This window comes from Cryptotermes secundus, unplaced genomic scaffold (genome assembly GCF_002891405.2).
Source record: "Cryptotermes secundus unplaced genomic scaffold, Csec_1.0 scaffold117, whole genome shotgun sequence".
In the NCBI taxonomy this organism is placed as follows: domain Eukaryota; kingdom Metazoa; phylum Arthropoda; class Insecta; order Blattodea; family Kalotermitidae; genus Cryptotermes; species Cryptotermes secundus.
The window spans coordinates 1,360,262-1,384,941 of record NW_019737981.1 but is presented as its reverse complement, the minus strand read 5'-3'; the positions used below and the strand labels follow the sequence as shown (position 1 = coordinate 1,384,941).

Here is a 24,680-nt window from a genome sequence, read left to right as displayed (position 1 = left end):
CTCTTCCCAAAAATCAAGTCTGCGCTGAAAGGGACCAGGTTCGAGTCCGTGGATGCAGTGAAAGCAAAAGCGACGCAACTCTTGAAGAGCATAACACAAGATGACCTGCAGCACTGCTTCCAACAGTGGAAAATTCGCATGGAGCGGTGTAGGGATCGGGGAGGGGACTACATTGAAGGGGATAACATTTCGACTGTCTGATTTTTTTTAATAAAGGGTTAGAGCATGAATCCGGTTTCTTTATTGCCACACCTTGTATGTGCAGAAGTAAGTATTACGAGATAGTATAATGCAATAATAAAGAGAAATAGCAGAAGATAGAAATATATTTCATTATTGTTGATTGTTATTGCACTTGTGTACCAGAGGAAATGCTTTTAAACGTAGAGCATTCTGATGTCTTTGTGTAATAAGCCTTAATAAGAACACAGCAGATTATGTGCATAAAATGGGAATTGGTCATCATATGTGACTTTATTATGATATTATAAATTTAGTGAATAAACAGTATAACACAAAAATATATGTGGTGGGATGCTACATCTTAAAAATCTTAGTATGAGGTGTGATCAAAAATTTCTGCTCTGGCTGCAAGCAAACCTGTAGTTATTATACAATTCCTCTGCTAGATGATGGACTAACACTGCTGAATCATGTGGTGTTAGTTTCAAAATCATGGTATGTTTAATTCATATGTAACATGTTGTAAAGTAAGATTGTTTTTATTGCTGTTCGTGTTCCCCTCTCCCCCCCCCTGCAATATGAGACAAGAACAGCACATGTGCATCAAGTTCTGTTTCAGACTAGAAAAAACTGCAACAGAAATCTTTGCTATGTCAGAAATGTGTTTTTTATGGAGAAAACAATGAGCAGAGCTCCCAACACTGAGCTCTATCTTAAGTTCAGATCTGAGCATTTGTTTCTTGTGTTTTGACATTGTATCGTTGCATCAGTAGCTCATCCCACAGGAAAGAACTGCAAAGCAACATTTCTATATAGAAGATCTATGGGAATATGTGTGGTGAAAACATCATGAAAAGTGACACACTAGAAATTGATCTTCCATCATGACACTGCTCCTGCCCACTGTGAAGGAATTTATGTCCAAAAGCCACATGACTATTGACCTCCAACCTCCCCCAGTGTGTTTTGTTTTTCCAATACCTGAGATTATTACTTAAGGGGAAGAGATTTGATGACATCATCACAAAGAAAGAAAAATTGTTGACTTCACTTATGGAGTTCAGAACAGAGGACTACCCATAGAAGCTTCCAAGAATGGCAGACTCATTGAACTTGCTGTATCAGATCCCAAAGGAACTGTTATGAAGGGGACAGCATGGTGTAACTACTAAATGTGGTAAGTATAAGCTACAAATTCAGTTGGGAAATTATTGATCATACCTCATAATGTAGCACAAACCATATCAGGTAAAAGCAGCAGTTGAGCTGGCAGTTTCATGTAGAGGAATATGGGAGCCCATCACACACGCTCACCTTGTCTTTCACACATATGCAGGTTAGAATTCTGTTCCTATGGTCTGATTCAAGTGTGGAAATTAGTACAACAATAAGTAATGTTTTTATGTCCCTTTCCTCATTTCAAAACTAAGGAAAATATCAGTTGATGGCTTTTCATGTGTGTGGTATCGCTAGAGGAAGTCATACCTTTGTACTTGTATTTTTTCCTTGCCATTAAAAATAACATCACTATACAGTCAGAAGGACTGTAGGGATTAATTTGCTCTTAAAAAGATAAATAAGAAGGGAATAATATAATTCCCCTAAAAGTGCAGCATAATATCTTCTTAGGTAGGAGCAGCATTAGCATGACAATATAGGGTTCCCAAAAATGTTTATATTTCTTTAGTACTTTTATCTAAAGGAAAGTATAATAATCACATATTATCTGGATTTAGCCTTCTGATTTGATAGTGAAAACTGATGAACATTTTAGCTATACCTGTGAAGTTTTGTATGGAGATAATTTATTAATATAGTGTCATGTGGTGGTGTGACTGTTCACAAGATTTGGATTGATGGTTGGGTTTATTGGACTCTTTGATACCGCATATGACTACACTTTACAGTTGACTCTTACATACACACACTAGTGTCCACAGTCATGTCTTCACTAGCTATTGGTCAGTAGCAGCTTCCAGTGATGGACATTCCTTTTCCTCTGGGTTCCTGAACTATCCCCGGCCTCAATTACCAGCTTCTCACAGCAACAGCTCACAGTGACTGAACCTCTGCAGTTCTTTAACTCACTCATTAACTGACTTGACTAATTCAGTCACTCACCAGCCAACTACTCTTCACTTCACTTCACTGACTGACTTTCACTAACTGTCCTGCTTATAACATCTTGGCATGGACCACACAGAAAAACAGCTACTCTGTTGCAGTTTACAGGCTGTTGTATAGTAACGGCCGTTTTCTAGTTGTTTATTTCATGGTTGTAGTCTAGCAACAGGCTTACATACCACAATATCTACATATTTCATAAGGAACGTTTTTTGTGATACTTCAAATTTTTATCTGGCAAATTTAACATATTAAGAATCTCTGAAAATAGAAATTATGCACAAAAGATGGATCACAAAATTGTCTAATTGTTATTTTGTGAATATTTGCTGGCATTATTGTATAGAATTAGAACATTTGGGGGACATTGTCATAAATTTTTCCAAGAACTTACACATTTATGATCTGTTTTGGGTTAGACATGCTTCATGAACAAAGATAAGGAAGAAGATTGCTGTGTGTGCAGCAACACTGTTTTGGTGCTACAGCCCTGTTTATTCCAAACAGTTTCAGTTATTCTTTTGTCTGTAACTTAGGAGTAGGAAAATGTAATAAATTCTTTGATGTATATGTTTGAATTCCTAAAGAAGGTATCAGGACACTTTCACAAACACTGAGTGAAGGCTGAAGCAGTAATTTGTCCTATTTAGGATTGTTCTGTGGTGACCTTAAGTTTGCAGATTTTTGTGCATGGTGTGAATAGTAGTTGTTGTGGTAACATTAGTAGCAAAGTTTTTGGAAATAAGTGGTATCTCTCTGTTTCCATGATGCAATTGTTTCACTTCATTGTTAGTTTTTAGTTTCCTTTTTTTATGGAAAATGTGCACTGTTGTTATTGTTCAGTTTAAGTAGCTCTTACCTCTCCCTAAATTTTGCTTTCCAAAAATATAGGCATATTTTGCTTTGATGGGGTTGTGTACACAATTTTTTAATTCTTTTATTTTCAGAGCAGTTAACTGCTTATTTTAGCATTATCTGGATTTCAAAGTACACATTTTTCAGAATGTACACTTGATATTCATCTGATGTTTCTTAGTGTGTAATTGCATGAACACTGTGGGCTTACTATGTTTGTAACGTTAATATAGCGTTAAAGAAGATTTGAATGTGAAGAGTTTTGTCTTCTGGGATGGAATGCTGGATGCTAAAAGTGAACTGATGTTTGGAGGAACATAATGCCTCCATCTTCAGGATTCAAGAATAAGTCGAGCAGGAAGTCAGCCTGAAGCAAGCAGCAAGCATAGCTGCCTGCTTCATGCTAGTTTCTTACTTGGTTTATTTTTTTATGCTGAAGATTGATGCAGTATGTTTCTCCAAAACATTGGTCACCTCATTAGTCTATGCCATGTTATGTTCAGAAGGATAGAATTCTTCATAGTCAAGACTGAGAACCTCATATCCAGCAAGATTTAAAGGTATTGTCAATTTTTATGGTTGAGTATTTATATTCAGTCAACCACCTAAATCATAAGTCAGAGCTAAGCATTAATTTTCCTTAACATATTTGACTCATTGTATGGAGGGAACAGTGTATAAGTAAAGTGTGAAATATTCAATTATTTGAGAGGGCCAGAGCTTTCATTGCAATGCAGACTGGCTAAATAGAGTCACAATTTAATATAAATATTAGTTATTAATGTAAAACAGAGAAAGGACAAGATTTAGCCAGAGTCAGCGTTTGAGAAATCAAAATTCACACTCTAAGTGCATTTGTCCGGTTCATGTTTGGATGTGAATGACATGCCCCAAAATTAAATATTTTGCTGTTTGTTCCTTTTTCACTAACACTTGAATTCAGAGACATGATTGGTGATTGCTCAACTTGAAGTGACATCATCATAAGGTGAATGCGTCATGAATCTGTCCCACATAACACCAAAAGTTTTATTTTTTGTTCTTTCTTACATTAATGTACACACAGAAAAAAAACCTGCCTCTGGCTTTTTCTTTTTTTTTAAGGAAGAAGAGTGATTGTTGAAATGCAACATGGTGCTCAGCTAGGGAAGAGGAGTTCGAATCCCATCCAAAAAGTCGTGAACCCAGTGGGAACTGTTATTACTGTGTCTGTCCCTTCTGAGGAAGCGGCTGCTTCACTGGCTTCAGATTTGACTATGACTACACCAAGTAAATGTGAGTCATCTGCAGAGGAGGAGAGTGGGGTGAAACCACTTCATGGGTGCAGCAGGCAAGATCCTCCCTCTTTGGATGACACTGTTAGGTGGCCAGCAGTGTCAAAGCCCACGTGCTTTTCACAGTGCAAGGGGTATGAGCCATCAGCGAGTGAGAGCAAAGAAGCAGAATTTAGAACAGAGAAGAAAGGTAAAGAAAATACGCGAAGTGCTTCATCTAAAAGATATAGTAACAAACTTCAGGATGAAAGAAAGGATGATAGCAAGTGGCCTAAAGAGGAAGGCAAAAAAGAGCATAATGTTACCGTAGGAGAGACAGAACACAAAGAAATGACGGTGCCTTCGAGAACTCTTACTTTGGAGAATGGGCTTTTTGCTTTGTCTGCAAGTGTATGGGAGAAGAGAAGAGCACAGGGAATTGACTCACAGTTCAAACCCCAAAATAGCTTGCCTGCAAAAACAAGTGATACTCAAGTAGAAGATGTAGGTGGTAAAAGTAACAAAGAGGCTCAGGTAAAAGTGGTAAAATCAAAACTACAAGCACCATCAAAAATTAAGGATGGGAATAATGCAAGTTGTAAGCCTAAATCATTTCTAGCTAAAGGCATATTTACAGATGACCCAAGTGGTCAAGGAAGCTTAAAAAGGGGGAAAATGTGTAGATCTGATGAAGATACATTCTGTGAAAGAACCTTCAATTTGGATGAAGTAAGACACTCAGAAACAAAATGTTCCAAACAGAACACAAAGAAGAAAGAGTCAAGCATTACTAGTGGCTCTGCTGAGAGTATGAAGCTATCTACTGGGGACAAACATCACAAATATCATGAAGGGGAGAGGAAAGATGAAAGCATCTCTGTTTCACAGGCAATGCTGATGGATCTTGTTTCCACTTCAGATGCCCTGGGCACAGAGAATGATAAAGGAAGAACACCAAAATTGGTTGAATTTGATGATCTTTGCCCCAGTGGAGCCCATGGTGTAATTAAGAAAACAAATGAGAAAAGGAAAGATTCACGGTCTTTGTTGATAGAAGATAATGAATTGATTGCCATTCCAGATTCTGGAGATAACAGAAATTCAGATAAATTGGGCAACTTGTTGGTTTCAGTTCCAAAAATTGAGCCCCTGAAGTTATGTTCTTTATTGTTACATGAAAGATTGAATGAACATCACTTTGGAACTGGAAAGAATACTTCACATGATGCTGTAAGAAATTCAAATTTTGAATCACTTTCTAAAAAATCTGAGGAAGGAACTCAGAGTTCACAATTTGTTCAGCCCATTACAGAAGGAAGAACTAGCAGTCAAACAAGAGAGGTGTCTGAGAAGAAATTCTGTGGGGGGAGCACTGAGCTCGAAACAGACAATGATCAAAGCAGGCAGAAGCACCCCATGTTCAGATCGACACTTGATGATGTCTTTGCTTCTCCTGTGCTGTCATGGAGCAGCATAGTGTCATCCTCGAACATAAACAAGTACCCAGTGAAAGAAGTTGTGGTCCCACCGAGTTCAGAAACTGTTTTGTTGAATCTTGAAGAGTCGAGAATTTCTCCCCAGCGGTCTTGGAGTGATGTCGCCAAAGTTTTCCCAGATCACTCACAGACTGAGGAAATTTCAGATAGAGATATTTGCAGTGGTTTTGCAACTCTTAAAGGGCCAGAGGATGTAGATGATTATAGTGATGAAGGCGAGGATAAAATGGCTGTGGATTCAAGAAAGTCTCAAAGTAGTGATCAAAATTGCAAGGTGGCCATAACCAGTGAATCTCTGAGAACAGCTGCCATATCAGAAACTAATGATGCAACTGCAGGTATTGAGGAGGACTGTTCTCAGTTGAATGAAGAAAATAATGGCAATGACGATGAACTGGCAGACAATGGAGAGGCCACAAATATCACTGCATTACAAGGAGCAAACAAGAAAAGTCGCAGGTTGAAAAAGAAAAGGAGATAAAATTGGTGCACATATTTTAAATCTTTAAAGTTGACCATTTTTTGAGTACTGTTTTAAAGATATGTTCAAGGATGTGTAAGAGACTCAAATTCTGAGACAAAACAGCTTTTGAAAATTATTTATGTATAAAAATTAATTTTAGAAACTCCAGTATGTTCATTATACAGTAATGTTGATACTTTTGCTGACAAGGTTTGCAAGGTATAAATCCATTTTTGAGTAAGCATATTTTCCAAATACCTTCTTTGCAATTCCGTATTTTCATTTGATATAAGTTTATTGCAGACACTATACAAATTTTGACAGAGTTAATCAATAGTAAAAAGATTACAGTACATGGAGACATAATTTCTGTGGCATAGAGTTGTAAATGATTTCGTAAAATATGCATCATATAGGGTCTGCCAAAAAGAATGCTGGAATTTCAAACAGCTGCAACTCAAGAACAAGAACAGATATAATGATGTTGATACTTGCAGTCTAATTGTAAACTCAGTGTCATTGCACAAGTTGCATGTGCATCTCCACTATAGTTAACAGACAGCAGCTTTGATTACGTATTCTGTGCAGTGAGTATAATGTATCCTGTAAGAAGATAAAGTTGTCCCTACACTTAATTAAGCACTATATGGAGGAGTGGTCAGCTTCATGCCTTGGCCCCTGTACTGCTGGGGAAAGAGCTCCCGGTACCCATTGGATAGGAGGTTCAATGGACCCTAGACCCAGTCTGGACAACATGGAGAAGTGAAGATTCTTGACCCCACCAGGACTCGGAATTTCTCCCTTTCGGTCATTCAGCAAGTAGCCAGTAGCTATGCCAACTGTGCTATCTTGGCTGTACAATGTATGCTGTATAGCATAAAAAACAGATGTGTTATAGGTGGGATGTCTGCAGAGAGGGAGATGGTGCTCACTGTGAAGGGTTTAACACATAACAATTTTCCATTTTCATGTAAAAGTAACTGTTTCATTTGATGAATAAAATACTGCCTGAGGGGAATGCATTATTGAGATGCTGTGCTACAAGCTGGAAGGTTACAGATTTGATTCATGATGAGGTCATTGGATTTTCAGTTTACCTAATCCTTCCAGCCACACTATTTCCCTGGGGCCGACTCAGCCTCTAAGAGAAATGAGTACTAGGAATCTTCCTGGGAGTAAAGGGCAGCTGGTGCATAAGCTGACAACCTCACCGCCATCTGATATGTAGAAAATGTGGGAGCCTTGACGTCTCACGACCCTATGGGCCTTCATGGCCTGTTACAGGGATAGCTTTAATTTATACAGATGCCTGACATCCCGGCATTCTTTTTGGTAGACTCTCTCAACAAATGTTTGAAATAGATTTCATACTGGAATTGATGTCTTACAGAATGTGAACTCTCCTTTATGCTCTTGTTTTATGCACTTTGTACAGAGAACACTGCATTAACAATACTGTGATATTTTTTAACATACGTCATCGATATACTTCTCATCTTTGAAGAGAAGCTGTATCTTAAATTGTGCAATTATGTAGGCATTGTAGTGGGTGTGTTATGAAGATATACTACATACCTGACCTTGTCTCAGAACTTGAAATATTAGAACTTACATATCTATATATGTAAATTAATTCATTATGTACAGATTGAGTATAGAATTTGTGTTTTTATTTATTGCCAGAAGATTATTTATTACACCAGTCAGTAGTTACATGATTGTTATGTCATTTGTTTATTAAACATGTGAAAATCATATGTACATATGTTCTAGAAGAATATTGCAGCAGTGATATTCAAACACTTTCTTATTCTGATTGTATTGTGTATTTTGTTATTTTTTGTTTATATGTGAGGTGTAAATGCCACACACTGTCACCCTACCATACTGGCCCCAGTTCCCAGACATTTCATGCTATTCCCTCAAAATCATTTCACCAGGAAAACATGCTTTTATTTTTCACTTAGTTGTATGTGGTTGCTATCAGAAAATTGTATGATGATGATTCTGAATTAAATTGGACATTACCTTGAGAGAAGAATGCTGGATGTAATTTTGTATGAAATTGATAGCAGTGATATTCCACAATAATTACTACAGTCAGTTTTATCACCCTCCTTGTGAACTGGCATGATAGTAGACTCCTTCCACTGATCAGGCAATTTTTCCTTATTCCAAATAGAATTAATTAGCTTATTGATCTTAGAATGTAATATTTCGCCTCCCGCTTGAATAAGTTCTGCCGGAATTTGATCACTACCTGGCGATTTATACTGTTTCAATTTTGCAATAGTACTTTCAACCTCAAAAGAGCTAGGAACAGGTACTAACAGCTCAGCTGTATGTATGTCAAACTGCCTAACATCACTGACCCTATGTACATTCAGTAACTAAGAAAAGTAGGTCTTTCACCAGTTCAAAATGTTGTGGGAATCTGTAAGCATATAAGATTTTTTAGGTAATTTATACACAGGAAAATCAGTGTATGTATATTTGCCTGGGGGGAGTCACTTGTGCTAGCTGTAATACATCACTGCATTGCCCAGGAGGCACACATTTTCCCTATGTATAAGAATCTAAAGTTATCTCCATTTTTTTTTTTTTTATTTATTTATTAAGCATCACATCATGAAAACACTAGGGTGTGAGGTAGAAGCATAACTCTATGGATTCATAACCTCAGTACTTGTTTGGCTTCAGGCCCCAGCCACTTTGTCCCTCCCTGAGCAAAAATTTGCTGGTACCCAATAGACATACTGGATGGTCCCCAAAGCTGGGCTGAATATGATGGTGAAGAGAAAAATCTTTGCTCCCACCAGGAACTGAACCCTGATTGTCCAGTCACCCAGCCCCTATTTTAGTCATTATACTGACTGAGTCATGCCAGCTCTTCCTGCTATGTATGCTTGTATTATTACAGCCTTGCCTTTGTTTTCCATTGTGCTGGCATTTAAATTTAAATATTATGATTAAACTGTGTTGAATCTTAACAATAATATTGTTTATACAGCAGACGAACTTTCTGTTGAATTGCCAATAGTCATTATGCTTGTTAAACAATAATGCAGCATTTCGTTTTCTTAGAATATGTTACTTATGTTGCTGAGCTCTGTGAGTTGCACCATTACTTCATTATATTATTTATACTATTTATTATGCTTAATACTATCTAACAAACTCAGAATTGTGCTTTGTTGGAACTGTAACAAGGACATGCACCCCATAGTGATTCAATTGAAACATTCTGCAGAATCAGTTCTAGTAAAGAACAGTCTGGTGTTCCCTGCAGAATTGAAATATAGTCATAAATACAGTATTAATTCAACCTTGGTTAATGTGCTGTTTGAGTATCACTGTGATTTATGTGTGACCAGAAGTCTGTGTTGAATTGTAATGTAATTATAATTAAAGTACAACAAGGGTAGCCAGAGAAAGAAAGAGGAGGACAGTCATCCAACTGTATTTGATGACAGATCTAGGATTGAATGGGACAGAACCACATTGTAAATGAATAACAGAAATGTGGTGAACATTAAAGGTGAATGCTGATAATGACATTGAATTGCAAAATTTAAGATGATGAAACTTTCTGGATTACATTTAGAAATTTAAATATTTGTGCTGTGGTTGTCTTTCCATCTGCATAGTGTTCAGAGGTCAGGAATATGGTAGATTGATGTTTACTGTTTTGAAATTCAAAGTAACAATAAATATTTAGAATAGAAAACAGAAGAAAAAATATTTTCTAAGTGATGGTTCATTTAATATATTCAGATTTGGCTGGAAATTCTTCACACTGACCCTAAGTCCACCAGTTTTGACAAACAAACAATTTTTTTTAATCATGCCTTTAAATATTGACATTTTATGTTGCTTTAACTCTGCTCCACTGATACCATATTGTGAGAGCCATCTTCTGACTGTGACATGAACTGCGGCAACAAAATCCAAATCTCATATCACATCATAAACTGTCAGAAGTGAAGTTGCAGTGAAAGTTCCTGATCACAGGTTAGAATATGTAAATGGACAAAATTCTGAGGATTATGTAAGTCCTGAAGTCAAGCATATTGTAGTATTAGTGTCTGGATGAGTATGTATCCTGGCACACAATTATTTACTCATATTTGTTACTTAATGAAGTCCGTGTATGTAAATGTATTTTCTTGTTGTTTAGGAATATTCCCTCTGTGTTATGTACTGCATTTGAGTACTTTCAGATCAGTCTGTTATGTGTCTTAGCAAGTAGGGCTGATATGTTGTGTTGATGAACATGAACCCAGTTCTTGGAATGTTTCCGCTTTGTGCTGACAGTGCACATCCATTCTCATAATAATTTCCAGACGTATAATATTCTAAGTCAGATATTTACGATGATGGGAAATTTCTTTTGAACTTTCAACCATTTTCTAATTAATAAAGTTGTACCACATTTCACAGCCTAGTTCTGTTTCTGTTTTCATAGCTTTATCCAAGAGCTCCAAAATTGTTCAAACACTTTCCTTCTACTTGAAGCCAGAGCTATCCCCGTAACAATGAATAGTTTTATCTAACAGTTTCCATAGAGTGAATTCCCTTTTCCTTCTACTTGAAACCAGGGATAGAACCAAGCTAGTGATAACAAGTAGGACCATCAACCTGAAGGTAGGGCAGAGCAAGCCAAGTGATAGAGAGTAGCTTTATCCAGTCAATTCAACAGTATTGGTACCCTCTCCTACCTAAAAATGAATGCAGATCCAGTCTCTGAAGCATCATGCATTTCTCCTATCTAGATTTCTAGATTATGTGCAGTTCTTCTATAATGATTGCAGATTGTCACATAACTTTAGCAACCAATTAAATATTTACAACTTTCTCATTTTAATGTTTTATAAAGAAATTCATGATCATATGTCTGCAATAGATAGAATGCCTTGTGAGAGGTCATGTTATGATGTTTTTAATTGATAAAAGCACAGTAAATTCTATATTTTCTTTTGTAATTGAGATTTAAATGCAATCTGCTCATACTAAGGCTTATTTTTATATTTTGAAGTCTGTGTGGTCACTTTTATTAATGGATTCAACACTGGTACTAAGGTTTTGCATTCTGAAGTCTTATCGAGGTCACTTGTAATACTGGATTTGACACTAGTGTCTGGCTTTGTAAATTGAAGGAATAGTTTTTCCAAAATCTTTTGGAAATAGCATTTTTTTTAATTTTAGTAACTTTCTTCAAGCCTACTGTTATCGACAAATTGATGGATTTCAAATATTTGTTGTGTTTTTGAAGTATGTATTATTTTAAGATAATATCTGCTCCAGTAAAGTTTCTGAAACAAATATATAATCTTGAATTCTCATGGTGACAAAACATGAAGACCTCCTCACTTTTGATGACAAGAAAAGCCATAGCTTTTGGAGATATCTGATTTTCACTATTAGTTGAGATGAATTATTACTTTCTGGAATATAGATTTTGTGTTTCTTTGACAAGCTGTTGTGTAGTTAAAGAGTGTAAGAGACAAATAAGAATCACTTCCTTACAAGGTTCTAAGAATAGAATCCTAGAGGCAGTAAACATTGTTATTTAAATGATACTGCAATTCTCTTTCTGTTCATCCTTTGTGGTTTCTTGTGACCTTAAAACTTATCCCTTATTATAGTTTTATAGAGAGAATTGTATTATGTAGTACGCTCAAATCACTGCCTTACCTGTAGATTACATCATGCACTTTTCTATATCTCATATCAATATTTGCCCATCTGTGGCTCATCATGTGCTCTCTTCTCCCAGTAAAATTCTGTGTATTTCTACCATTGTATTTATGCAATTTGCATGTAAACCTGTTATGTTAATGCTTACTTCTTATTCTTATGATTGAAATATTGAAAGTTATTTTTAAGTTAATTTGTATCTATAAAGAACTAGTATTCTCCACTTTCATATGCCATTTTTGTATGCAAACATGCCATATTTTAAGTGGCATTATATTCCTGCTCCTAACTCTGTGATACTTAGTTTTCTTTCAATGGTTGAAAATTCAACTGATAAAGAAGTTCTCTGCTTTCATTAAATCTGAAATGTATCTCTTGGTATTGTTAAGGGAAGAACATAGACTGATGTTATCTGAGAACAGGATGCTGAGGAGAGTATTTGGACCAAGAGGGATAAATTAATAGGACGTTGGAAAATGCTGTACAATGAGGAGATTCATAACTTGTACTCTTCATGAAATATAATTAGACTGGGCAAATGAAGGAGGATGAGATGGTCAGGGCATGTAGCGCACATGGGGAGAAGAGGAATGCATATATGATTTTGGTGAGAAAACGAGCAGGAAGAGACCACTAGAAAGACCTAGATGTAGGTGGGAGGATACTATTAAAATGGATCTTAAAGAAATAGAATGGGGTAGTATGAACTGATTGATCTGACACAGGATAGGGACTAGAGGACGGCTCTTGTGAATGTGGTAATGAACCACTGGGTGTCATAACATGTTGGAAAATTTTTTAGTAGTTGAGCGACTGTTGGCTTCATATATTTGGTTGATTAGTTTCATTAAATCAAGATGATGTGCTGGTCAGAACACGAGGCATTCATGGTAGAAATGAGATGGGTGCAGGGTTTTGCCGGAAAAATGTTATTGAATTGATCAGTTGGAGAACTCAATTGTACATAGAAATATATATTAAAATGGATTCCAGTGAAGTGGAATGTGAAAATGTGGACCAGATTCAACTTATTTGGGTTAATGTGCAAGTGTCTTTTGTGAACACAGACAAGTTTTTGGGTTCCACAAAAATGTGACATTTCTTGACCATATGAATAAATATAAACTTTTTAATTAAGATCCTATACCCCAGGTTGAGTAGGTGTAACCCTGTAGATTTTGGAACGTGATTGGTTTAGAATAGTACTCCATTTACTGTGTAGCTCTTTCACCCCTCATTTTCCTGATCTGCACTTTAATCCTAGTAGACAATCAGTGGAAGTCATAATTTTGTTCTGTGATGTGGTGGAAGTCTAGCATCTCAAATCTTTTTCCCAAGCTGAAAACTGTATCTGTGTAATCAGCCAAGTACTCTTTGTTAAAAGAAAAAAGTGTGTTGTGTGAAGCCAGTAGTTGCTGTGAATGTGTGTACATAGTATGTACAGTCATGTGCATAAATTTATTTCAGTCCCTCATTGCATAAAGTTAATAAAATCGATACATAACAGAGAGGTCAAATTTATCCATATGTTTTGTCTTCAGAACTGCTCAACAGATTTAGATGAAATTTATGTGTTATGAGAGGGGGTTCTACACCAAAATTTGTCTTGTGAATTTAATTTTGTTGTGCACTGGCATGTTATAAACCCCACTTGAAGCACCAAATCAAACTTTTAACAGATTTTTCAAGTCTCATTGTCCAAAAAAAGTTACAGATGACACAAAATATAGATATGAAAATCTACAGTTTTTATTCAGTGTGTTTCTTATGTGGTGAATATTTCATGAAATAGAAAAATAATTCTGACAATAGCCTAGAATGTGTTATGTATGGTGTAATTACTTTTGCAGCATTAGATTAATATCTGAAATAAATGACATCAAGATCAATGAGATATTCAAAGTAAAAAATGCATTTGGAAAATACGTGTAATCCACTGGAGTGCATCTTTCTATCCTTGTGTCTGGGCAGTAACAATGGGTGTTTGAAAGTGTAACCTTCTTATGAATATTATACAGGTGCATTGGATATAACTTAGTTTTTGTTGTTACTTCAAACCTTCATTAGATCTGTTCATTCATTCATTTTATTTGTCATTCATAATTGCTACAACAGTAACACTTAAACAAGTCACATCATTAAGTACATCATTCTTAGAAATCCTTTTGCCCAAATGCCTAAAGGATTAGAATTTGTCACCAATAAATAAGTAAATAATAAATAATCACTCTTGATGTGGTTAACCCATACAGATACAGTTGTGTACTGCACGTCTTCGAATAGTTGCGTTGGGTTGTTATTGTTACAATTTCCATGGTAGCAGCCTGTTAGAATTTTAGTTTTATTTCTATTGAAACCATAATATCTAAAGACACATTTAATAGATTAAAGTACTTGAATTTTGAAATGTGTATTGTGTTCCTGAGTTGCGCTAACAACATGTCGTTTGCTACTTGTTTCGTTCCCTCTCAGCTATCAATACAGGTTTCTGGTTCCCTGTATTGTTACGGTCCAGAATGTATATCCAGACCTGTCACATACTTATTATGCACATTCTGTAATGTACCTCAACTGTGGCAACATAGAAACTTTATATTTGATGGGTCATAGGTTTCAATCTTGGACTGAAGACCAGGTGAACTGAGGTATTATGTGGCTTTCATGAGTCCTTCCAGGACAGTTATGGGATAATGTCTTAAAATGGTCACTACCACAATCAAGTACTTTCATAACCATTTGAAGAAGTATATTACAGCTTGAATTGCACATATTATCAACTTGTGTTCTTTGTGATTGTGCATACCTTGTCAGCCATAGTTGTTTATTTACTGCAGATACAAATGCACTGCTGCAGAGCTACTCATTGTATTGAACCATAATTATTTTTCCTTGTATTTTGTCAAATGTCCATATTGAACGGTGTTTTTAATTAAAAGTTTTAGAGGTCAGTGAAACCTGTATTTTTTTTGTTCAGTGGCTTGTTTTTGAGATTATAGATAAAAGTTGATATAAACATAATGCGAAAGTAGGGTTAGTGTGACCAAAAATAGTCTTATTTATACAGTAAACAGTGAATAAATGAATTGTAAATAGGAATGACAGGAACACATTTAAGTTATTAAAAAGGAGATAATCTCCATTAGTCACCTTGCATATGCTGGCAACATTCCATTTAGAGCTGTGGCTCCTAAATTGCAGGGTGGGAATGAGGCCATGAATAAAAATAACTTATGTCAGTTCAGTTAAGAAGATTCTTTTTAGCAGCATATAATTATCTCTCCAATAAGTACCTGTCAGAATTGTTAATCCAGGTATTAAAAATATCAACATTTATTGACATTATGTGGTACTTGTGTAAAATTAATACTGTGCAACATTTTCATTTTAAAATGTTTAATTTTTTACTCGCAGCTTGTATATGGTATTACTTTAGAAGTTAGTTGATCATAAGCAATAGGAATGTGAGTGCAGAAGGTTTTTTTTTATTGCTAGTGGGGTGGGACTAAGTCCCTTGTACTGTGGCCACTTCTGGCCTATTGTGCCAACCCCAGATGATAGGTGAGGGAGATTGTGGAGCAATTGGTGGAATGAAGATCGGCAGGGGAAACTGAAGTACTCGGAGAAAACCTGCCCCAATGCCACTTTGTCCACCACAAATCCCACTTGACCAGACCCTGGATCGAACCTGGGCTGTCACAGTGGGAAGTCAGCGACTAACCGCTTGAGCTGTGGTACAGCCTTTAGTGCAGAGGGTTATGTTTATTTCAGTAAAATAATTGGTGGGGGAGGGGGTGGAGATCATGTCAAAATTTTGGGAGCACTCATTTAGAGCATCCATTGATCAAAATCCTACCGCAGTTTCATAACTGGTTTCTAGTTCATTCATAATGTGACCTCACATAAATAAATTTAATTAAAAAATCATATTTATAGTCAGATATCTCTCTGGTAGTTGCAGAGAAAATTGAATTTGAAGTTCATAATTTTTTCTCTCAACTACAATCCAAAATTCAGAAAAACTTTTAATTTATTGTTATAACTTATTATTAGGTATAGTTATGTTATGTCATTTCTGCAGAGAGAAACGTTTTTGTCTAGTAAGAAGATGATGCACTGAAGAAATTATACTGATTGGACAAGGTTTATATAAGATTATTAGAAACAGTCTGGCAACCATTTGAAACATAGTTAAGTGTAGTTTTCTCTGTCCTTCTAGGTGGATAGTAGGATACTACCCTGAAATAGGCCATAACTGCTTCCTTCCACAGCCTTTCCAAATCATTTAGTTATCATTGTACTATTCAGTGATATATAATTCGCTCTATTGACAGTGTTGCAAAAGAAGCCATAGATATGTTTTAAAAAATATACCAGTTTAAAACCTATCCTGTCTTGTGAAATACTGGTATTCTAGCATGAAAATGAAATGATCCATCAATTGTATTTCTTAATCTCCCCTCCCCTCTTATGATTTAACCCTGGGCATCCAGTGTGTATTTTAAAGTGGTAATGATAGGACTGGAGTTATTTTTCGTCTGGTTTTGCATTTGTGAACTTTTAACAAAAGTGGCACTGTGTATTCAGAACTCTCTATAACTGTTTGCTTACTGTTCTTTTCACCCTCCCACAAAGGTGCCATTGGACTGACACTGCAATGTAAAACTAAATATTAAATGAGATATAACAACTTTANCTCCGAAACGTCGGTTAACACCACATATACACGGTGCCAAATCCCAGAAGACTGCTTTCTTCAACTTTATATATATTTATTTTTTGTGTATAACTTATTCATCCGTGTTATAAATACCCATAATTAGGTCTCTGTGCTGTGTTGTTATAATAGTTATAAGTGCAAGGCTGAACATGACACAGGTTTTAAAAACATTCAGAAGATATATTTGTGTGGTTTGTACATATGCCTTTCTGAAATCTCGAACAGAGTGGATTAAAGTTTCCATTACAGGTTTTTGTTTAATTTATGTGACCCTCTTCATCTTCCCTCTAGTATTTTCATCAGTTAAATTCTATAGCCATGGTCTCTTCCTTCCCAGTTCATATTCTGTTATTGCCTAACACTTGACGACACATAAGCTTGGTTGTATCAAATTGAGTAAATAAATACCATATTTGCTCAAATATAACTTAAAGTTCTTTTCTGCTGGAAGGCTGATTGTGCATTATATTCATGCACAGTCTGAGTGGTATCTTCTAATAAAATACCTGAGAGAAACATGTTTGTGAATGTAAGGAGCAGTCATTTTACCAAGAGGTATTTGGAGGGAATGGAGTGCACAGCGTTTAAGGACAAATATGGTACTGTAGTAAATGAAAGAAAAACAGACTAGGTAAATGATTGCTAAATGATTTCTAACATGTTGGTACCACTTGTAATAGGTTAATATTTTTTACAAGGTCCAAATTATGATGGGATTTCAAAGAATGAATTATGTTACAGAAATGGATCACCTGATTATATTTCTGTGACATTTGTTGATTATTTTTATTATTTCTATATACGATATGAAAAACGGTTTTGTCCACAAAGAAACATGAATTATTCACTTATAAGGTAGTTTTAATATGTGAATATCAGAGATTTCTCTGCAGAACTCCTTGTCATTTACTTGAAACATGCATTCATTAGCTATGGACAAATTTTATACAGTTGTCCTGCTTGTCTGTGAACACATGGCCTTTGATACATTGGTGTTTACTGCAAGCAAGGTGACATGGTACATATACTTTCTCTCCCTATTTTGTCATCTTCATGAACTCTTAGATATATTTGAAAATAACTAACTCAGAAAATATGTCACAACTCTACGTGAAATCTTGAACAAAATTACCATGCTATTTATTTACTCCTAATACTAAGCAAACAGTTGCTTATATACAGTATTAATATTTTAAACATGATCGTAAGCCTCACAAAACAATTGTAAGATGGCATACTGTGTTAATGCAAACTTTGTTGAAACCCAAAAGTGTGGTTATTTTTTCCAACAGAATTTTGGATTTTAATTTTCATGCTTTCATTGTGCTGGCATTCACTGCACAGGCCTCAAAATATGTTTTGTCAATTATGTGGGCTAAAAATTGACTTTATTTCTGTTAGGTGGGAGCCAGTCCTTGGCCAGTTATGAAGACCTTAGTTCCAGCAGTTTCAGCTCTGCAAGTCGTGCATCATTTGATGCACGATGTTCACCATCACCATCCTATGGAGCAGAGAATGTGCTTGTATTTCCTGGAGATTCCAGTGGTTCTGTGTGAAATAATCAAAAGGCAAGCCCAGAATTTCTTTATATAATATCATGCCCAGACCAAATACCAATTGACCAGATGACATCTGGATACTGAAGACAGCTGAGCCTGCAGAAATAAATCAGTCATTTGCCGATTATCCAAGCTGATGGAGGGAGTGGAATCTCTACTAAAGCAAAGCAGTTGACTGAGTACAGGTTATTTACAGCACTTGGTTATACATGGTATGAGTTGTCTTGAATGACAGGAATTTTACTGATAATGTCTCATACTTTGAATGTATGTTGAAACATCCACATTTATTCTTAAACTTGAGGGTAACATACGTTAACTAGCCCATGCACTTGTTTTGCTGATCAAGTGTTGTTGCTGCATTGATGAATACATACAGAGACTTGAAGCATTTTTGCTTCATTGCTGCTAGCAATCTATCAGAGTAACAGAAATAAAACAACTTAAAGGAACCAATGTGGTATATGACTAATCCCTGAGAAGAAAATTTCAGGCCATGGTTTAGGTGATAAGCAGATATTCCCAGTTATCACAAGTTATATAAATTTATTAAACAATACTGACTGAACATTCCTTGTAAGGTTGGGAGAACTGCTTATTTATATCAGTCGTCATATATGTGAAAGAATACTATGTACGTATACAGGTTAGTTTGTCTGTCTGTCCAAAGGAATAAGTGCAGTATCTTGTATAAAAACTATTTGAGGGTTGTATTAGTGATATATTATTTTTTAGATTGTGTTGAAAGTGGAATGTAATTGACTGGAGACAGGCATGATTTTTAAAAGCATTCTTTACTCAAGAACATGTGAGATCTAATGTAATCTAGTAAAACAAATGTATAGTTAATGTTTTGGAAGTGAGACATGAGCAATAAGAAAGAGTTCTGAAATAAGAGTAGAACCTACACACATGAAGTTTCTTGTATCACTTCTGAGAGTAACTTTAATGATACAGATTACATAATGTAAACGTAAGAACCAGGTTTTAAACCAGAAAAATAGGTCATGATGCCCAAATTATCAGGTAAATTGGAGACAACATGTAGACAGAATGCAAGAACACAATCCCTGAAATATCTTATACACATGCTCCCGGAATAAAACAATATATAAGACGTAGGAACAGATGGAAAGACCACTTTAACTGCTGTACCTCAAAACAGTATTCAAGCACTCAGTCCTTGTGGAGGAAGCTAAGGAAGATATTTAGCATTCCAGAGAAACCTGTCTGACCTAATTGCATGCTTCTGAAACTGTGCCGGTAATCCTGATATCGTGTTTTAGCATCCTGTTGCACTCTATTCTTTACACATGTCCTTTTCCATTTGCTGTGCAACTTGTACTAGAAGTTTAGAATTCAATATTCAATATTTTTAATTTTTAAAATTCTTAATTCTTCCACTTTATTTGTCATGTTTTGCATATACAGCCATCATCAGATGTGTTAAAATTGTTTTAGGGAAACTGATGTACTTTATATGCTGTCATAACACTTTTTTTTTCCAATTTTATGATTGAAATCTGAATTCTGAAATATAATTACCTTTTTGTGCACAGTGTATATTGGTAATTAGTGGAGTCCCGCCCCCTTTCTTTCCTGTGCACATTTTATTCTGTTTTGTCTTTTGTAGTTATCCTATTCTGAAATCCAATTCAGTTCATCAGTTCAGTAGATCAAAATTTAATCAAAATTTTAAATCCAGTTTTAAAATATTAGAATGTTTTGTATGGTTATTCAGTGTATTTATACTATAACTGCATTTGTTCTGAACTTCTGAATTGTCACATTGCACTATGCTTCTCAGTGAACAGTGTGACACACAGCTCACAATGAGACATTGTTTCTCTACTACTTACACTTGTACGTCCCGATAAATTATTTCTATGAGAAAATGGGTTTTTACATATCTCACACGAATCAAAGTTCCCTTGCTGTGTAACCCTGACAATTCAGAACTCTGTTCGCCAAGAAGTTCCTTTGCATTGACATCCTTACCAAAATATGCTGCTTCTGTACTGGTTGCATCTAATTTAATGCTAATTTAATGTCCAGTCAACTCGTGTCAGAATTACTTTGGGGACTCGAGTTGCTAAGGAATGCAACGTCCTTCACAATCTTGCAAGGTGCTCTTCTTCACTTGTCATTCTTCCTGTTATTCGAATTCATGACAGAATAGATGAACCTGGCAGAATGTATGTTGGAGAATAATAAAACAGACTTTGCATTAAGTGCTGTAACGAATTATGTCTACATCTGTTAGTGGATTGTTAGAGAAGTCAGTTCACCCAGATAAAAAATCTGAGCTAACACAACCTTGTGATGGATCAGTGTTTGGAAGGATTTGTGCAGCTTCTTTTTGTGAGTCTCACTACAACACACTCTGATTTTGAATTGTGGTATTTTGATACATAGTAAGAAATAATGCTGCTTATGGAGAACCAAGTCTCATTGTTATTTAGTTGTGAATGAACTTGAAGTGCAAGTTTGTTTTATGTTCTTCTCTGTCAATTTGAATTCCATACACAATGATTTAAACCATTTGTTTACTTCTGAATAGGTTCCATGTGACAGATTAGTGTCATATTCAAACTATTATCTGAAAATCATTTTTTCACAATAGATCAGTTATTTCATGAGTCAAATTTTTATAAATATATTATCGCGCTGTAGAGCCACGATAGCTCAGTCTGTATAGTGAGTGGTTATGGGCTGGACGACCAAGGGGTCAGAGCTCGAGTCCCTGTAGGCTCAAGAATTTTCACTCCTCCATGCCGTCCAGACCTGCTCTGGGGTCCACCCAACCTCCTCTACAATGGGTACTGGGGGCTCTTTCCCAGTGGTAAAGCAGCAGGGGCAAGGTGACCACTCACCTCCAACTAGTGTCAAGGTCAAGAAAATGTGGCTCTATATATCTGCTCCCCCATATGTCTTTATGGTGTAGTGCTCAATTAGTTAAGCACAGGGACAACTTTTTTACTTTTTTAGTATTGTGCTGTAGTGTGCGATTTCTTTTGTATGAAGGCTGCTGGTATATGGAAGAGGTAGCAAATTGTAAATTATAGTATCAGACTATAATTTTTTGGGCAAAAAGATTTGGTATTAGTTATCATATGTCTAACAGTACTGTATGACCTACATAAATCATGAAGCTGCTCATTATATGTTATCACAAAGAAGGAATATCATGATGTATTCCAAGTCACCAGTACTGCTAGAATAGTGAAATTTAGGAGCCTGTGATAAGATGGTCAGTAGCTAGGAAGGGGAAACAAATAATAGTTAGAAAATTTTGTTTGGGAAACATCTTGGACAGTTGCTACTTGGAAGACAGAGGAGGAAAGTAGGATAACAATAAATTGTATCTTAGGAATATAGGATATATTGATAGAACAGGGTAAGAATTATATGCTGTGCAGGATTTGATATTAGCAGTGTTGAATGTTCAGGTTCTGCTATCAGAGAATTAGTTCATCAGCATGTTATGTTTCATTATGAAGATTTAACTTCAAACGTTAATCATCAAGATACAGTTTCAAAATAAAATCTAACTGCTTTTCTTGCCAGATTTGTTTTGGGAGTGGGGTGGGGTGGAGATATTCCTAAACCCTACAACATGATTTGTTAACAGTTAAATTACATGGTCAGTGTGCCTGAGTTACAGAGCACAAACCTTCATTATTTCTTATGCTTCGGTACATCTGTATTGTTAGGTTTTTGTGTTATTTATGCTATTTTCTTTCTTTAAAATTTGCAGGCAGACTTTGGCTTTATTACGTTTGAAATACGATCTCACCCATTATTCTTCTTATCATTCTCGTTTTATATAAGGCCATTTCAGGTAATTCTTTAATTTAAAAAAGAAATTTCCTTCTGTTTTCCCACTCAAATAATGATTTTGCCCTCTTTGTTTAATCTGGTACTTGTTGAACATGTGTAGTGCTGTGTTTGAAAATGTCATTTCCCGGTTATATATTCGCCAATCTGGAGGTATACTGTGCGTCTGTATGGTATTTTTTTGAAGCAGTGATATTATATAGTCATGCATTTTATCATCACTGGTGTTATATGGAAACCACTCAAAATTTGGTAAGGTCAGTGCCGAGAAACTGTAATAATGCTAAAAGTATGAAGAAAGCAGTCTTCTGGGATTTGGCACCGTGTATATGTGGTGTTAACCGACGTTTCGGAGGAACGTATCGCCCCCATCTTCAGGGTAGAAGAAAAAGTATAAGAAATCTGTCTGTTACCACCACATATACACGGTGCCAAATCCCAGAAGACTGCTTTCTTCATAGTCACCGCCGTGAAAGCCTCAAATCTTACATGCTAAAAGTATGCTAACAAAATATTGAAAACTCCTATATAGGATCTGCTGTAAAGCGGATACATTGCCGTTGACTTGTTTTCTCATATTCCTGAACATGAAATGTGTGTGCATGTGTGTGCATGCACTTGGGTTTTAATTTTTATAGTAGTTTTGTCATTACTTTATTAAAACGTTCATTACAGTCATGTTTTGGTTTATGATAAAATAATGTAATAAAGTGATTTTCATTTTTTATTGTACACATAAAGTTATTTGAAGATAATGGGATGCGCAGATATTTTTTATACCCACCATAGTTTATGTGGCTTTAGAATAAATTAAGTCGTCATATTAAGTTTAGTTTTTACCAGTATCTACAGTTGATAGACATGTCACTAGAGAACATAATGCCCATGAAGCTTCTTTTAAAGTATTATTACACATACAAAAATTGAATATTATGAATAAAAATTAATTAATTTCGAAACTCTTTGTTAGTTAAAATGTTAATGTTTGTTGCTTTTTATATTCTCTCTAGATCAATATGCTGAGTGTATTGATATTTTGTAATACATCTAAAAAATTGTGACTTTTAGTATCATTTAATATAATTGTATACATTATAGATGTTTGAAAACAAGTTAGTAAAAGGAATATTTATATCTAAGAGAGATTAATTAAAATGGAAATGGAAAGCTTAGTAAAAGAGGAACTTAAAGAATTTAAATGTTTCATTTAGTACTCTTAAAAATAAAATAACTTTTGCCATAAAATAATATTGAGATAGTTACATATTTATGCTCTCAATAATTTTGTAAATAAAACTTTTCTTTTCTTAAACCATCAAAATTTCATAGATCTTATGGTCAAAATAAATATTTTCAATTATTACCTTGGAGCCAGTATTTCATATAGCATGTCTAGTCAGTATAAGATAGTTATGTAATTATATGCAGTTTATAGACAGTGTGTGTTTTGATTTCCCTTTCAGGTTAGGATAAGTATAGGTAAATACAGACAAGCTGTATGCATATCTTCAAGTCAAATGAAATTTTTAACTTCAAATTACTGACGATTTCTCTAAAAAAAATATTTTTGGAATTTTTTTCGAGAAGTGGCAAGAGGGAAGCCATTCAATAAAATGGATGTGATCTGTATTGAATTTCTGAAAGTTAGAATACCAGTACTTTCCATTGCCAAAAGAAATGCTTTTGTTATTACCATTCCTTCTCCAGGAAGTGTGAACAAAAGACACATGAATGTATGCATAGATTCTCTGACATGAATGTAGTATACATAGGATGATTAGGCAATTTAACTCTTCTGACCTTGAAGAGTATTTTTAAAATATTTAAAAATGTTGTGCCTACCTCCAGAAAACATGTTACCTCCCAATTACAAGGACCAGCTGGTTAATGTTGCTCAGAGAAATAACTTCTGTTTATTTTGAGAGTTAAGTGGACCTATAAATGTGATAAATAGGCAGAATGCATAGTTCTTAAATGTTGAAGGAGGTGATATGTATAGTTACTGGTGTGCTTGAAGGGTTAAGTGATGTGGCCTGTAGTTGTCAGATAAGCTCCACTGCACTACACTACACTACACTGAATTTCACTGTTAACACATTGCCATTGAAGAAGAAGACAACAGAAACAACAAGCAAGAAATTAAACTTTGGGCTTCAGTTTTAAGCATAATAAATGTCTTGAAAATATTCTGACAATGGTGTATACTGTACTTCTTTTGGCTTATTTTGGTCTTCATCCATCATCTGGTATATAAAAGACAAAAGACCACGACGTTTCGGAGACTGGATCTGTCTCTGTCTTCAGATGGGTAGGGAAGGATAAACGTACTCAGTTGGGCCCATTAGAAAGAGCTAGTCTCAATCACTGGACCCACCTGAAGACGGAGACAGATCCAGTCTCCGAAACGTCGTGGTCTTTTGTCTTCTACATACCAGACAATGGATGAAGTCCAAAATAAGCCAAAAGAAGTATAATAAATGTCATCTTCATAGGGCA

General features: G+C 35.4%; 1 protein-coding gene across 5 annotated transcripts in view; it reads left to right on the top strand.

Moving 5' to 3' along the window:
• LOC111870512 (breast carcinoma-amplified sequence 3 homolog) overlaps positions 1–21,066 on the top strand; it is a 47,637-nt gene extending 26,571 nt beyond the window's left edge. For 4 of the 5 annotated variants that reach the window (XM_023862861.2, XM_023862862.2, XM_033753876.1 and 1 more), the window contains exon 12: positions 4,267–7,037. In XM_023862861.2, coding sequence (XP_023718629.1) covers positions 4,267–6,392 — 2,126 coding nt within the window. In that variant the 3' untranslated portion in view covers positions 6,393–7,037. Of the gene's footprint in view, positions 1–4,266; positions 7,038–18,189 lie in introns of those variants that run through there. The other variant, XM_033753878.1, reaches the window with a different exon arrangement.
• Positions 21,067–24,680: the final 3,614 nt, after the last annotated feature.